Here is a 17,997-nt window from a genome sequence, read left to right on the forward strand (position 1 = left end):
TACATAGAAATAGAAGAGAAGTAGAGATCAAGGGAAGTTTAGACCGCCATGTTTATATTGATACCATAGGAAAATAATGACAGTGCAGGGAATTAACAGGGATAGACTTAGGGAATCACATAGAAATGTATTTTAGGGGGGACTGTGAGAATACAAAATATTTTTCTATATGCTTTTCTTCTGTGAGAGTAGAATAAATATATATTTTTAATTATAATGTTTCTTTAGATTTTATTTATATATAACCACTATATTCCTTTCTATAACCAAGTTTTCTTTTGTATATGAGGAGCAATATGGAGTTTTAGGGGTGCTTCACACACAGCGAGCTCGCTGACGAGATCTCTGCTGAGTCACGTTTTTTGTGACGCAGCAGTGACCTCATTAGCGATCTCACTGTGTGTGACACTGAGCAGCGATCTGGCCCCTGCTGCGAGATCGCTGCTCGTTACACACAGCCCTGGTTCGTTTTCTTCAAAGGCGCTCTCCCGCTGTGACACACAGATCGCTGTGTGTGACAGCGAGAGAGCGACAAATGAAGCGAGCAGGGGAGCAGGAGCCGGCATCTGGCAGCTGCGGTAAGCTGTAACCAAGATAAACATCGGGTAACCAAGGTGGTTACCCGATATTTACCTTAGTTACCAGCCTCCGCAGCTCTCACGCTGCCTGTGCTGCCGGCTCCGGCTCTCTGCACATGTAGCTGCATTACACATTGGGTTAATTTACCCGATGTGTACTGTAGCTAGGAGAGCAAGGAGCCAGCGCTAAGCAGTGTGCGCGGCTCCCTGCTCTCTGCACATGTAGCTGCATTACACATTGGGTTAATTTACCCGATGTGTACTGTAGCTAGGAGAGCAAGGAGCCAGCGCTAAGCAGTGTGCGCGGCTCCCTGCTCTCTGCACATGTAGCTGCATTACACATCGGGTTAATTAACCCGATGTGTACTGTAGCTAGGAGAGCAAAGCTAAGCGGTGTGTGCTGGTAACTAATGTAAACATCGGGTAACCATACCCGATGTTTACCTTAGTTACCAGTGTCCGCAGCTTCTAGACGCCGGCTCCGTGCAAGCGCAGCGTCGCTTGCACGTCGCTGCTGGCTGGGGGCTGGTCACTGGTGAGATCTGCCTGTTTGACAGCTCACCAGCGACCATGTAGCGATGCAGCAGCGATCCTGACCAGGTCAGATCGCTGGTCGGATCGCTGCTGCATCGCTAAAATGTGAAGGTACCCTTAGCCTGCAGCTGATATCTGATATATATTTCAGTTTATTTACGGATTACTGCTACATATCAGGAAAAGTATGCGTACCAAGGTCACCAGCTGCAGACTGATAGAAAGCAACCAGACTGATACAAAGCAACGGAATGCAGATGTGATAAGAAAGACTGGCTATCTATGCAAGTCCAAATTCAAGGCTGAAGATGTTACGTGCCAGAGACATTGCCAGAGATGAAGTCGACAAATAGGAGGCGCTGCGGAGGGAGTTCCAAAATAGATATACGTCACAGACTTTTTGCATATTTTGTAATATAGCAAATGGCATACATAGGAATTTTACTAAAAGATTAACCCATTCCTGTTCTCTATAAAAAGCTTGTAAAAAAATAAACCACTGCTCTTGTGCACCTGTTCTCACTGAATAGGGTTTCAACCAGATATTTGTTTGGTCTAAATTCCTTTGCCGGCACTCAGTATAGTGAATTAGTTGGTATATCCAGCAATATTATACTCCTAAAGATTTTTTTTATACATAAAAGCTTTATATATATTTTTTACAGGATATTACAATACCATTACACATAATACATAATTGTCTTACATCCATATATAGGGAACTGGTTGCAATATTAATAACACTCCTACTGATTTTTTTTCAACTAATTTTTTTTGGGCAGCTATTTGCTCAATTGTTAATTAATTTTTCTTTAACAATTTAATCAGTAATATTAATCCACCTTAATAACAGTAGATATATTCAAACTATCAGTTGTTGTTTTTCTAGAGTTAATGACATATGATTATTGAACTTATATGTGTAAAGACTTTATTAATTGTTAATGAAATTGAAATAGTATTATTATTGTATGTGCTGCTTATGAAAGAGATTATTATTCCTATTCATATACTGTATACCTGAGCTCCTGAGAACCATTCTGGAACCCTTGTTTTTCCAATTGTAAAATACTGATGTGATTAGTTGTTTTAATAATAATTAATAAAAAATATATTTTTTAGAAACAGTGCACTTTTTGCCTTATCCTTTTGGTATTGAATATAATATTGAGATGGTGCGGTATCGTCACTAATTTGAATAGTCATATGAGAGGACTGTAATCGAAATCGTTAAAACTATGAAAGTATAAAACTATAAATAAGAAAAGTTGTCCACGAGCCAAGCACTACCTATGGAGGGCTATAGATAAACCTGGAATAAGCTCGTACAATTGTTTCTAAGAAACCAATAAGTAATGCACTCAACTGCCATGGCTTATATGCACGCTTACTAGGCAAGATTCCATTGCTGAACAAAAAACATGTTCAAGCACTTTTAAAGTTTGCTCAACAACATTTAGACATGCCTGCGAAATACTGGGAGAATATAGACTAGTCAGAAAAAACTCTTTGAATGCCATAATGCACACCATGTTTGGAGGCACCATACCAACATTGAAGGAGGTGGGAACATTATGGTGTGGGGCTGTTTTTCAGCATAAGGCACTGGCAAGCTTCATATAATTGAAGTAAAGGATGAAAGTACACATATACTGAGACTTTCTTGATAAAAATATTCTGCCATCTACCAGAATGAGATAGATGAAATGAGGGTGGACATTTTAGCAAGGCAATGATCCCAAACACACAGCCAATGAAACTCTTAACCCCTTAATGACCGCGGGCCGTAAAATTACGTCCTTGCGGTCATAATGTTACTGCCCGCGGTCTGCCGGCAGCATCATGCTGCGATCGGCACACATCTCAGCTGATTTTCACAGCTGAGATGTGTGCCTGCTAGGCACGAGCAGAATCGTTATCTGCTCGTGCCGTTTAACCCCTTATATGGCGCTGTCAATATGTGACAGCGCCATTATAAGCGCGATCGCGGTAAACATTTACTTACCGCCCGCTACCGGAAGTCACGTGACGCGATCACATGACTTCCGATAGTTGTCATGGTAGCACAGGGTCATGTGATGACTCGTGTACTACACCTGACTTGCTTTCACTTTCGCTGTGCCAGCGGCACAGCAAAAGAGAAAGAGAGCGTATCTGCTGTTTACAGCCTTGTAGCTGTGATCAGCAGACACTGCAGAGCGATCGGAATGCTGATCACAATAGCCCCCTAGGGGGACTAGTAAAATAAAAAAAAAAAGTGAAAAAAAGTTTTAAAAAATTAAAAAAAACAAAAAAACCTAAAAGTTCAAATCACCCCCCATTCGCCCCATTGATAATTAAAGGGTTAAAAAAATCATAGATCCCGATAAATGAGAACGCTACGGGTCACGGAATATGGCGTAAAACGTGCGCCACTTTTTTTGGACAAACTTCCGATTTTTTTTTAACCCCTTATATAAAAGTAAGCCTATACATGTTTGGTGTCTACGAACTCGCACTGACCTGAGGCATCACACCCACACATCAGTTTTTACCATATAGTGAACACAGTGAATAAAATATCTCTAAAACCATAGTGCTATCAATTTTTCTGCATTTGGATTTTTTTTGCCGTTTTCTAGTACACTATATAGTAAAACTGATGGTTTAATTTAAAAGTACAGCTCGTTCCGCAAAAAATGAGCCCTCACATGACCACATTGACTGAAAAATAAAAAAGTTACGTCTCTCAGAAAAAGAATGGCGAAAAAACAAAACGGAAAGTGAAAAATCGGCCGATCGTGAAGGGATTAATTGGTTTCAGAGAAAGATAATCAAGCTGCTATAATGGCCCAGCTAATTACCTGACCTGAATACAATAGAAATTTAGAACTAAAGCTAAGAGTTCATTGATGGAGCCCATGGAGCCTTCAGGATTTGAAGAGTGTTTGTGTGACAGAATAGGCACAAATTAAATTTGGGCCCAAAAAGCAAATTTCGTCAAATTTCCATGTGTTTTTAATGGAAACAGTAAAATACTGCCTGAAACCTCTGTATACTCCCCAACTCCCTTCAATGTGTATGGCTACCTTAACACATGTAAAAAAAACCCCATCTACAAATCAATACCTATATGCATACTCTACCAGATGTATATTCCCTATATAAATGAAATATAATATTTGGGAATTTGGAGAAAAGCTTTGTCTGGTGCTATTGTCAGCTCATATTTAAAACTTTTATAACTAAGCCTGTGAATTGAGAGCTAACATTCATGCTACTGTCTGATGTTACAAAGACGTTTGTGAGTCCGCAGACATAGAAACTGGTTTTAGAGTTGAGCAAGTACCTAACAATTTGTACTCGCTATACTCATAATGTGTACTTTCTAATACTTGCGTATTTGCTCCGAATAGCGTGTGCAATGCAAGTCAATGGGGAATACTCGCAATTTAACAAGTAACTCAAATTCCGCACTATTCGCTACTCACATGAATAGTACAGCATTAGAGTATTCCCCATTGACTTGCATTGCACACGCTATTCAGGATGAATACGCGAGTATTTGACAGTACACGTTAGGAGGATAGCGAGTACTAATAGTTTGGTACTCGCTCAACTCTAACTGGTTTCTGATTGCAACCACTGTTGGTGATTTGCTTTATTTCAGAAAAATAAAAACACAATTTATGAGATCATGAAATGTCACTGTAGAGATAAAATTATAAACATAACTGATTTTATATTTAAAAAATGCACTTAAAATGAGTAATGTTTTAATTATTTTCATCCTAATATTAAAGGTACCTTCTTCAGGTGTGGAAACAAGTGTGAGAACAGTTATGTGGAGCCTGACTGACAGAACATTCTCTCTTAATGACTTTCATATACAAGATTTAGGACCACAAACATCACATTATAGGAAGGATGTATCTGAAGGGAACTTATATTAATTAACCCAGGCAAGTGTGAAAATGAAAAATGTTGATGTATGTCTGCACGGATGCTTTAGTAATGGGATGCTGACAGCAAAGCTGTATTCATTAAACACAGGCATGTGTGAAGACGAAAAGCCAGCATAAGCACAGATCCCTTGAGTGGATTTTCAATTGTGCTCTTGATTACAGATAACATTGTAGTGTATTCCTCTTTGAACATGCTCTGCCTCCAACGGGCTCTAATTACATCCTTTCCAATTTTAGCAATTAAAGTTTGCATTTGAAGTAGTGTGAGAACCGATGAGAAATTAAAGGTTGGCATGTAAACACAGATCTAAATGCACTTCTTTCAAGGTTGCTCACCTCTATTAGAAAAACCTGTTATTGACGCAGCAAGATAATGGCTGATGCTAATAAAGTAGGCTTTGTATATTTTAAATTCAGAAGAAGCCGATTATATGAAACAATGCTTGAAAAGCTGCAGTGGTTACTTTTACCAGGGTAAAATAAGGCTCCTTTCGAGCTCCTTAGCGAAAGATGTATTTTATGAATTGATATTTTTCACTCAGTTCTTTATTTCAGCATTAACGCATAATCCTCAATATGTAACTTCAATGTGTACCTAATACATTTTGCCTCACCTATTTAGTATATACCAGACAACCTGAAATATAAATTGGTATTCATTAGAGATAATAAAATCTTTTGCAATTTTAATTCCCCGAGTTCTACACAGTTTTCTGAAATATTGATTTGCCATTGATTCACAACACTGCAAAACCTCTAACTGCCCTCCAAAGACATGTATAACACTTTGAGGTCTCATAGAACTCTACTGAACCCATTTCAAGCTCTTTAATATAAATACATACATAGTAATATCCAAGTAACCTCAATATATATGGCTGCGGGTAAACAGATTGTTATTGGTGGTAACCAAAAGTCTTTTTCATACTTAACAGCACAGACAGACCTTTTATGCCAAACCTCATTAACCATATACAGTGTGGAAAATAAGTACTTGATACACTGCCGATTTTGTAAGTTTTCCCACCTACAAAGAATAAATTCAGTCCCTCCTCTTTATCAGTGTTTTTCTTGGATCCCAGTAACACCAGAGTACTGATATAGTGGGGGAGAGCCTGTGTAGGTTCAGTATTTTTCCATCTCAGGTGTACTGTTATTTACTAGGGTTTTTTTCGGCTGCAGTCAGTGCTCTTTCCCATCCTTTCCTATGCAGATAGTTTGGGCCTTATCTTTGCTGAATCTCTTCTCTAGCTAAGTATTGTGTTTTCCTATGTCACCGTAGTCTTTACATGTGGGGGGCGATCTATATCTTTGGGGACTGCTCCGAGGCAGATTAGCTTTTCTAATATTTCTCTCTCTGTCTGTGTTGAGGCGACCAGGTCATCGTAGGAACGACCCACGGCTACTTCTAGTTGTGTGTCAGTATTAGGTCTGCAATCCGTTGAGGTTCCAGCCACTCTGGTTAGTTTGGGGTTTCCGAGTTTTTGTCCTTTTTCTGATCCTTCTCGGTCCATTAATCATAACACTCCTCCCTGTGACAGAAGAGATGCTCTTTCCAGGCCAGCAAAGGTTAACACCTCTGGATTTGCCAAGTGCTGCTCATGAATATGCTTGATTAAGCAATGTGACACCTTACCCGATAAAATTGATTTAAAATGTTTCCTGAACATTTCATTGCTTTTATTCATTGATTTTGTTCAACAATGCCAGTTATTATTCTTTTTTTTACCAACCTGGGGATAAGGTCTAGTTGCCTTCCCATAACATTCTCCTGAAGGTGCCTTCCTATAAGTTTGCTCATTAGTACCTTGGTTCATTTACTATCATGACTGTCACTTGTGCAGTTTGTTGGTGTTGTCCTATTCACAACAGTCGCTGTACTGCTCCTCTCTAAGCCTGATCTTCTCTGAGTAGTCTCATGCAACTCTCCCAGCTCTGCTGCATCCGCATGTTGCTGGTAAGTTTCCTCCGGCTTTAGGATGACATGACCAGACTCTGCAGTAATTTGTATTCACTATGTGCTGCAGAGCCTTGCTTCCCTAGCCCATCCCAGTCTACTGGTGCTATATTAGACAGCTCCTCCCACCCCACATTTGCCTGAGTAAAGGTATCTGTCAGTTCCTTTTGTGCTCTATCTAAAAGCATCTTTGTTTCACTCTCCTGATATCGACCATGCTTGCCTCCCATTTACTCTGATCTCTCTTCTCCTGATCCCAGCTAAGTTTCCTGAACCAGTGCTGCCTGTCCCAACTTTGATTTTCTTCACTACATCTCTGCTTGTGGCCTCTGTACTTTGCGCGCCTGCCTTTACCCATTGGCCAGTTGCTGCAGGCCCAAGGGCTGCCCTGTGAATGGTACCTGGCAACTACCTGTGGCTCAGGTTATCCTCACACCCAGAGGCTCTAGTGAAAACTAGGTAGTCACTTAGTTATGCCCCTTCAGAGTAAGCCCAGCCAGTGTTTCTGTGGGTCCACAAAACCTGAGGAGTATAAAGACTGTAAGTACAACAAGCAGTAGATGTGTCACAACTCAGTTGGGGGATTCAGTCTGGTGACCTGTTGTTGCATGGTTGGTTCCTGATTCTGCTGGACTATTGTCTTTGTTCTCACTTCTTGGTTCGCTTCTCTTCAACGATTTCTCATTTTCCTGTTCTGGTGTGCCCTATCACATTTTGGGTTGCGTTACATATGTTCACCTTTCACTGAACTTTCTTGCTGGCTATACCTCTAGGTGGACTTGTTTCTACTAGTCCCTGCCCTTAAGCTTAGAAATTTACTATTGGGTAAACACCAGTTGTATTGCTGTGAGTCAGTTGTCTTCCTTCCCATCACCTATACCTTTCACATTATGTGAACATGTGTTAGTTTTCTTACTCAGACAGTGTGTTGTGGCCTTCCCTGTGGTCCTTCAGGAAGTATGAGAAACTCCTTGACTGCCTTTTAGAGAGTCAGGTCCAAGATGGTGTTTTTATTTCTGTGCCTAGGGTCTTTTTAGTCTGTACAGAGATCATTTGGTCTTGCCCACCTTGAGACCAGGTGGATAAATACACTTAACACTTTGTATCCATCTGGTCTCAATGAAGACATGAGTTTTGTCTTTTTTCTGTAAAGCGGTATTGATTTACAAATTTGTAATATTGGTTTCGTCTTGGGGTTTTAACTGTGGATTTTATATTGATCTTTGTGGTATTTATATGTATGTCTTTTTATGTTTATATATAGGCTTTCACTTGTCCAACCATGTCTAGGACCCATTTTTGTGGAGATGCTGTTTACCTTTATGCACGAGTTGCATTGAGCACCATATGTACCTTCTTCAAACTGTATCTTTACTGGCAAAACGTGGTCTTAGATGTACAGTATATATTGCATATAGTATCACATTATTGTAAAGTAAGGAGAGGATATTGTTATTTATTCTATATTATTTATAGTAGTTTGTCTTCTATGTATCAGTAGTGTGGATTAAGAAAGATGTATTAAACCTTTCCCATTTTAGGTCAATTAGGATTACCAAAATTATTTATATTTGTCAAATGCCAGAATAATGAGAGGGGGAATGTTTTAAGGCATTTTTATTACTTTCTGCAAAGTCAAAAGTTTACAAACCCTAAACAGGGCTTTACACGCTACGATATCGTTAATGTTTTATCGACGGGGTCACGTCGTTAGTGACGCACATCCGGCGTCATTAACGGTATCGCAGCGTATAACACTTACCAGCGACCTTAAACATCCTCCAAAGTGGTAAAAATCGTTCACCATGGAGAGGTCGTCATAAAACAAAAAATTGTTAATGGTTGTTTATAGATGTTGTTCGTCGTTCCTGCGGCAGCACACATCGCTGTGTGTGACACCGCAGGAGCGAGGAACCTCACCTTACCTGCATCCACCGGCAATGAGGAAGGAAGGAGGTGGGCGGGATGTTCGTCCCGCTCATCTACGCTCCTCTGCATTGATTGGCCGGCCGCTTAGTGACGTAGCGGTGACGTCGCTGTGACGCCGAACGCACCTCCCCCTTGAGGGACGGATTGTTTGGCAGTCACAGCGACGACGTCGACCAGGTAAGTGCGTGTGACGCTGCTGTACCGATAATGTTCGCTGCGGCAGCGATCACATGATATCGCATGCACGAAGGGGACGGGTGCTTTTTCGTATGATATCGCTGCTAGCAATTGTTAGAAATATCGTAGCGTGTAAAGCCCGCTTAAGAGTACTATGCCTTTAAATAATATGGGACAGCTCATATGATGTCAAATCTTTGGAAGCTTCTTATAGGTTTATTGGCAACATCTGAGTTAATTAGAGACACACCTGTGGATCTGTTTTAATGCACACCTGAAACACACTGCTTCTTTCTGTAACATCACGAAGAGTCAAAAGAAATCAGCCAACATCTCAGGAAGAGAATTGTGGACTTCCACAAGTCTGGTTTATCCTTGGGTGCAATTTGGAGATACCTGAAGGTGCCTCGTTCATGTGTACAAACAATTATATGTAAGTACAAACAAGATGGGAATGTCGAGCTATCATACTGCTCAGGAAGTAGACTGGTTCTGTGTACCAGAGATGAACGTACTTTGGTCAGACATGTGCATATTAACCCAAAAACAAAAGCAAAAGACCTTGTGAAGATGCTGGCGGAAGCTGGTAAGATTGTGTCATTATCAGCAGGGAAACGAGTACTATATCAATATGGGCTGCAAGGCTACTCTGCCAGGAAGAAGCCATTACTCCAATAAAAACAGAAAAAAGTCAGATTGTTTGCAAATGCACACAGGAACAATGACCTTACATTTTGGAGACATGTCTGGTGGTGTGACAAAACTAAAATTGAACTGTTTGGCCATAATGACCATCGTTATGTTTGGAGGAAAAAGAGAGATGCTTTGAAGCCTAAGAATACCATCCCAACTGTGAAACACAGGGGTGGCAGCATCATGTTGTGGAGTTGTTTTCCTGCAGGGGAGACTGGTGCATTTCACAAAATAGATGGCCTCATAAGGAAAGAAGATTATGTGGTAGTACTGAAACAACATCTCAAGACATCAGCCAGGAACTTAAAGCTTGGGTGGAAATTGGTCTTCCAAATGGACAATGACCCGAAGCATACTTCCAAACTGGTGTAAGAATTATGTAGATACTCTGGAATCTGATAGTGTGGAATATAATAAAACTGAGACTAGGGTTAGGTAAATACTCTTTATTGGCAAATAAACAGTTTATGAAACAGAGATGAACAGAAAGCAAATGAAAAAATTAACTGCAAGTGCAACCAGCACTAATATGTGAATGTGCAGAAATAATAGCAAGAGTGCGATCAGCACTAATATGTGAATCTCCAGAAATACAGTAATATGCAGGGAAATGTGCAGCAAACAGATGGTTTCAGTGTACTCCTTAGGGCTGACAAAGTCCTGGACAAGTCCAACACACAGCCCGCACTGATTGAGCCCTGGATTTAGTACCCTGATCACTAAACAGAGAATCTAAGATTTTACAAACCAAGAAAGTTCAGAAATAATAGAGCTCTTCTCCTAGAAGTTTTGAAGGGAGGGAACTACAGCCAGGATCAGGGTAATGCATGGTAGACTTGAGGCAGCTGAGCAGAAATGAAGCAGAGCACAGAGCTAACAAGCAGCAGCAGGAAGTCCAGAAGCAAGCTGGCACAAAATACTCAGGCAAGAAATAAATCACAGACCGTGACTTATAAGCAGGGCTGACAGGAAGTTCAAGGGCAAGATGAGGCACCAGACTCCATCTTGGACGAGGGCAAGATGTCACAACATGTTCCATGGAAAACCCCAAAACCTTACAACTGGTTACAAAGTGATTTAAGAATAACAAAGTCAATGTTTTGGAGTGGCCATCATAGAGCCCTGATCTTAATCTTATTGAAAATTTATGGGCAATTCTGAAAAGGCAGGTACAAGTAAGGTGACCTACAAATATGGCTCAGTTACACCAGTTCTGTCAGGAGGAATGGGCTAAAATTCCTACCAACTATTGTGAGAAGCTTGTGGAAAGATATCTAAAATATTTGACCCAAGGGCAATGGCACCAAATATTAATGAAATGTATGTAAACTTTTGATTTTACAAAACGTAATAAAAATGACTTAAAACATTCTCTCAATATTCTTACATTTGCAAATATAAATAATTTGGTTAGCCTAAAACGGGAAAAGTTTATTCTGATTTCATATCAGATAGTGAGAAAAACATGCATATGTGTCTTTTTAGATAGTGTATATAAATTTCTGGTTTTTCTGAATATCTTGCAAGTTATATGTAATCTAGTGCATCCTCTTATGTATCCATATATGTGGGTTTCTAGCGATCTCACACGTGTGCTGTTGTCCTCTAGGTCCTCATCAGCACTCTGTATCTTTATGTTCAGGTTGTCGCTGGATCTCCTGACTGTGATCTGACGTCACCTGACTCATGACACTGTGGCCGGCGAGCATCGCATTGAAACATGGCACCGCATGCATCGCCAAAGGTCCTGTCATGATCCAATTGGTTAGGGCCCTATTTTAAACTTCCTCTTCCTGCATTGGTTAATGCCCCCTGATGAAGGCGCACAGCTGAAACGCGTGCTGGGCGTGGATACCATTCCCATTGGATATACCACACGTGCCTCTATCTATAGATATATTATGTATTTTGTATCATGTATCTGTATTTTACCTTTCTATTTGTTGAGGTTATATACATATGTATGTGAGATGTGTAGCATGGCATAAGTGGCAGGTTAATCATTGCCTCAATATGGATGGTGCCACCTAAGGGTTTTTCTCCTCTTGTGCTAGATCACTTACATCAATATCCTGGTTATTGGACATTATGTGGTAGTGAATTTCCTTTACTGTTTGTACTTGAATAGTTGGAAATGCTGTCTGGATCCTCTCTTTCTGCATAGTTTTATCTATTCACTTAGGGCGGCTTTGCACGTTGCAACATCGCACGTGCGATGTCGGTGGGGTCAAATTGAAAGTGACACACATCCGGCGTCACTTTCGACATCGTAGTGTGTAAATCCTAGATGATACGATTAATGAGCGCAAAAGCGTCGTTATCGTATCATCGGTGTATTCTCCGACATTTCCATAATGCCGGTGCAGAGACAGGTACGATGTAGTTCCTCGTTCCTGCAGCAGCACACATCGCTGCGTGTGAAGCCGCAGGAGCGAGGAACATCTCCTACCTGCCTCCCGGCTGCAATGAGAAGGAAGGAGGTGGGCGGGATGTTTACATCCTGCTCATCTCCGCCCCTCCGCCACTATTGGCCACCTGCCGTGTGACGTCGCTATGACGCCGCACGACCCGCCCCCTTAGGAAGGAGGCGGGTCGCCGGCCAGAGCAACGGTCGCAGGGCAGGTGAGTGCATGTGAAGCTGGCGTAGCGATAATGTTCGCTACGCCAGCTATCACAAGATATCGTAACTGTGACGGGGGTGGGGACTATCACACTCGACATCGCAGCATCGGCTTGCTATGTCGTAATGTGCAAAACCCGCCTTAGTCTTGTTTGTTATATTTGAATAAATTTTGATATGTTGATACATGACATGGACATTTGATCGCTTTTCCTCTATTTTGCTCTACTCAGGGATCATTTGGGTGCGTGCACATGCTCTTCCTGTAGTTGTTCCTTTTCCGTTACTCATGTGTGAGAGTGTTTATATTCATAGCAAGATGACGATGAAGATGCAGTACTTGCCAGGAGATTTAAGTGTGAGAAGGGGCGATTGGAAAGGCAAAGACTTAAAAGGTGACAGTGAGGAGTGGGGCGAAAGAGGAGATCAGCAAAGTGAGAATAAGTATTTCTTTCATATTTTTTAACATTTTGATGGACACTTTTGGTACAGAGAAATGGCGACTATTGGCTTGATTCATACTTCTAGATTTGCCCCGACTGGTCACATATTTCCTCTTATCCAATAACTCAACTGGTAAAAGCTGTTTTGTTAAAAATGTCCTTGCCCTCTGGGCTTATTTAGTCAACTAAGGGGCTGGCGAATACAAGTGTTATTGGCAGAAATGAAGGTCTGGTGTGTAAAAGATTGGGATTTTTGTGTGGCAGAAGAGGTGTACTGTATGGAACTGACTCAAACTGACTGCTGCAATGGAGATGAGTGATGTGTCAAATATTTCATTACACCCTCCACTTCCACCCCACTAATGGTGCGTGCCCCCGATCAGTGTTTGCTGCATTTTGGATGCAGCGTGTTTCAGCTGTGTCCAAAATGCTGTGTTGTACAGTACAAGCACAGTGGATGGATTTCTAGAAATCAGCAAACACTGACCTGCAGTGGGTCTTTCCAGACTGCAGCATGTGAATTGTGTTCTGCGGAATCACATGCGTCCTCCGTAGGGAGAACCCAGATAGGAAACTGCAGCGCACTGAATCCTGATAGTGGGTACAAACAGTTCCGATGTCCTGCATTCTCCTGCGGAGGAGACAAGCAGCCCTGCAGCTCAGGACTTGCTGTATTCAGGAGCCAGTGAGTCCTGATCGTGGGCACATAGCCTAATACACTAACCAGAGGCAAACAAGTGCAACTGTGACCTGTGTTTACTACTTTTACCTGATTGTGGCTCAAACATTTTTTGCCATTGTGTTTGCATTTTTTCCTCTCACACTACCATATATGTTGCCAGTATGGCTTTTCTGTTAATTATGCATTTTGCAAAGCTAACAATAAGGTTTAACCATACATCCAAATCGGAAAAAATATGGAAGCAACCAAAAATGTGATATCCAAAAAGGCAGCTGCAACAACAACAATCCATGACATTGGTGTAGTGTGTATGTGTCTCAAATTGCCAAACTTAAACAAGTGTGCCAAAATAGACCTGCAAATGTAAATGCAGTGTTATTTGTCTTTAGCTTGTTTGTAAAGCAAATTAAATTCCACTGGCCAAAAAGGAGAGTGTAACATGAATGCCGGGGAGGTACATGGCTTCCAGCAGTCCACAGTATAGTTATACGGAGAATAGTTGACAAACTATACTAGTAAAACAAGTATTCAAAGGTTAAAATAGGTGTATTACTTTTTTCTTCATATTTAAATACTATTGTACATTCTTTACATGAAATACAATAGCCAAGAATGCTTCATTGGTTGGTAAATATATGTACGTAACAGAAGATGCAGCAGCAATTCTAAGGAATGTTGTGGGTTGTATGATTGCTAGAATGGACTAAGGGGTACTTTGCACGCTGCGACATCGCAAGTCGATGCTGCGATGCCGAGCGCGATAGTCCTCGCCCCCGTCTCAGCTGCGATATCCTTGTGATAGCTGCCGTAGCGAACATTATCGCTACGGCAGCTTCACATTGACTCACCTGTCCTGGGACGTCTCTCTGGCCAACAACCCGCCTCCTTGTTAAGGGAGCGGGTCGAACGGCGTCACTGTGACGTCACACGGCAGGCGACCAATAGGAGCGGAGGGGCAGAGATGAGCGGGATATAAACATCCCGCCCACCTTCTCCCTTCCGCATATCCTACGGGAGCCGCGGTGACTCCAGTAGGAGATGTTCCTCGCTCCTGCAGCTTCACACACAGCGATGTGTGCTGCTGCTGGAGCGAGGAACAACATCGGACCATCGCGTCAGCGTAATTATGGATTACGCCGACGCTACACCGATGATACGATTACGACACTTTTGCGCTCATTAATCGTATCATCTAGGCTTTACACACTACGATGTCGCCTGCGATGCCGGAAGGGCGTCACTTTCAATTTGACCCCACCGACATCGCACCTGCGATGTCGTAGTGTGCAAAGTACCCCTTAAAGTAAAATGTGTGAATAATTTCTTTTGTATATTTTAATGCTATTTTGACAGATAGCCACAACCAAGAATGATATGTTGGTTAGTAGGCACACTCACAAACAGGAAGATATAGCACTAGCCTGCACCATTGTAGTACTGTTGTGGAGCATACAGTTGGTAAAATGGAGTAGTAAAACAGGAATGCCAAAAAGAAGCTGTGTGTATAATTTTTTTTTTCACATTTTAAACACAATTTCTCCTCCGCCCCCAATAAAAACCAAGAATGCTATATTGTTTGATAAGAATACAAGACAGGAAGAAACAGCAACAACTGGGAATATTGCTGTGGTGTGTACAGTTGCTAAATTAGGCTAGTACAACAGGAATGCAAAATGGTAAATTTCTTTGTTGTTTATTGAATTTAACTCTACACCCTCTCTCCCTAACATGAAAAAAAACATGGATCTAATATTAAAAAACTATTTTTTTATATTTTCAATGGAAAGTCAATGAAAGAAGCAATCTGAAAGTTGTCTGTATCTCAAGCTAGGGAGGCAGGGGGTCCAAAAACTCCACAGTGTTCACCTTAGCTGAGCAGCCATGTTGACAAGCCAACAGTGTCAGCTGCCAGCTCTAGGGGAAAGTAGACCCATGATTATTGGGCCCCTAGCCTAAAAATAGCAGCCTGCGACAATCCCAGCACTTAACCTGGCTCTTTCGGACTGCCTGGTGCAGTGGCAATAGGGGTAATAAGGGGTTAATTGCAGCTCACAGCTTCCACTAAACCCTAGATTAGTAATGGGAGGCATCTATGAGACCCCCTATTACTAATCTGTTAGTGAAGGTAAATAAACACAAACACCAAAAAAATCCTTTATCTCATAGACTCCACATTACTGGCTGCAAGCTGGATGCAGTCTGCTATTTTGAGGCTGATGGGGCGGCCCAATAAGCATGGGTCTCCCCAGCCTGAGAATAACAGCACCCAGCTGTCGTACTTTATCATGGCTGGGTATCAAAATTGAGGGGACTGCACACTGGTTTTTTTTAAATAATTTGTTTAAATATTTTTTTAAAAAAAGTCGCATGTGTTTCCTCTTATTTTAATACACAGCCAAGATAAGTGAATGGCTGGGGGCTGTAGCCTACAGCCGTATGCTTTATCCGTGCTGGTATAGATCAGGAACTGAATAAAGGTGGAACTATTTCTGCGCTGCTGTAGGAATGATCGTTATTATCTGTGGTAGTATCATAATATGGGGGGACCCTACGCCAAATATTTTATTTATTTATTTTTACGGTACAATATAGACCGGCAGACAGCACTTGTGATTAGTTGAAGGCAAACGCTGTCACACAGGTTAGGAGAGCATTTGACTGGAACCGATCACAGACGCCAGTCGGCGGGAAAAGCAGTGCATATGCATGAGACTAATAAGTGGTCCAGAACTGAATGGGCGAGTGCTGGAGCAGTGTATAACCGCTATGGAGCTTCAGTTATTATTAAGCACTTGCTTCATTCTTATTTTCTTTATTTTTCCTTTATTTTTTTTTTTATTTCCCGAGTTGCCGGATCAACACCCAGAATCCCAGGCCCGGGTCTGGCACTTTGCTTAGTTTGAAACCATGCAGATCCAGAATTTATAGTCCGAGTCCACCCATCACTAATAGTGAGAAAACCGGCCAACCCACCAGTGTAAATTCATTAGACCTTCTATTCACTCTACTTTCACAGCTTCTATTAGCAGAGAAATTATATAGATCATGAATAATATTCTAAGAGATCCCAATGATCCTTATAGATCTTTCTAACTAATATTGTGGTATGTCGGAATATTGTTGGGGTTGGCAGGAGCATTGCAGATTATATTATATTAACTGTCAAGAACTAGAAAAGTGAGCATGGTGCATTACACAACATATATTATATTTCATATAATGCAGTATGTAATTAAAATAATATTTTTTTTTCTTGGTTATTGCAAAAACCTTACCTGCATGAAGTGTGATCATATAGCCAACAAACCTATGAAATGTGATGTTTTTGTCAAGCAGCCTTCTCAGATCTCCCCTTGAACACTAGATGAAAACGTGGAATCATTTGGTCATTACTGTGTAGTGTGCTAAGTAAAAAAGCAAATTCAATCTCGCTATGGTTATATTTTACTTACTGCAGAAGATCCTCTGAGCAAGGACACAACATTACGACATATTGGCAGAATAATCAGCATGCAGTTGAAGTTCAGACACATTGCAGAAGCTCTTGCCCATGCTAAAGTAGACTATAGAGAGAGTATAAGACAACAATGTTCAAAAACACACCAAATAAATGTTCAGAATGAAAGTATGCAACTTAAAAGGAATATATGCATGTCATTGGATGCATATGACAGATGCAATGTTATTTATATTCTTTACATGTTACAATATACTTGACACTATGAACTCAATCTAAAAACAGTCTCCAAAATCCTTTTTCTAGATTTTACAGATGTACATTTAGAAATTCTTCAATTTACAATTTCCTATTTGCAACTTTATTCATTGTTGATCATTTGTGCCCAGCTCAGATGCACGGAGAATGGCACAGTATTTTAATCATTCATTTCGCTCCATTACCTTTTACCATGTTTTACTGACATCAATATTAGTGCCCCTCTCAATCTAAGTTCCATATCAGTATGTCTTTGAAGTGTGTGAGGAACCCTATGGAAACCCACACAAACATGGGAAGAACATACAAACTCCTTTGCAAATGTTGTCCTTAGTGGAATTTGATCCCAGGACCCCAGCCATGCAAATAATGCCAACCACTGAACCACTTGTGATAACTAAAGTCTTTGGAGTGTGTGCGGAACCAGAAAGAAACCCACGCAAACATGGGGAGAACATACAAACTCCTTGCAAATGTTGTCCTTGATGGGATTTGATCCTAGCGCTGCAAAAAATGCTAACCACTGAACCACTTGTGATAACTAAAGTATGTTATCGCTTAAAGGCCCCGTCACACTAAGCAACATCGCTAGCAACATCGCTACTAACGAACAACTTTTGTGACGTTGCTAGCGATGTTGCTGTGTGTGACATCCAGCAACAACCTGGCCCCTGCTGTGAGGTCGTTGGTTGTTGCTGAATGTCCTGGGCCATTTTTTAGTTGTT

At 41.1% G+C, this 17,997-nt stretch overlaps 1 protein-coding gene across 1 annotated transcript in view; it reads right to left on the reverse strand.

Annotated features, from left to right (window-relative positions):
* NOX3 (NADPH oxidase 3) overlaps positions 1-17,997 on the reverse strand; it is a 698,296-nt gene that overhangs the window by 367,714 nt on the left and 312,585 nt on the right. The window contains exons 2-3 of the mRNA XM_075339672.1: positions 17,010-17,120; positions 16,833-16,917 (exon numbers count right to left, since the gene is read on the reverse strand). Coding sequence (XP_075195787.1) covers positions 16,833-16,917; positions 17,010-17,120 — 196 coding nt within the window. The remainder of the gene's footprint in view (positions 1-16,832; positions 16,918-17,009; positions 17,121-17,997) is intronic.

This window comes from Anomaloglossus baeobatrachus, chromosome 3 (assembly GCF_048569485.1).
Source record: "Anomaloglossus baeobatrachus isolate aAnoBae1 chromosome 3, aAnoBae1.hap1, whole genome shotgun sequence".
NCBI classification, from domain to species: domain Eukaryota; kingdom Metazoa; phylum Chordata; class Amphibia; order Anura; family Aromobatidae; genus Anomaloglossus; species Anomaloglossus baeobatrachus.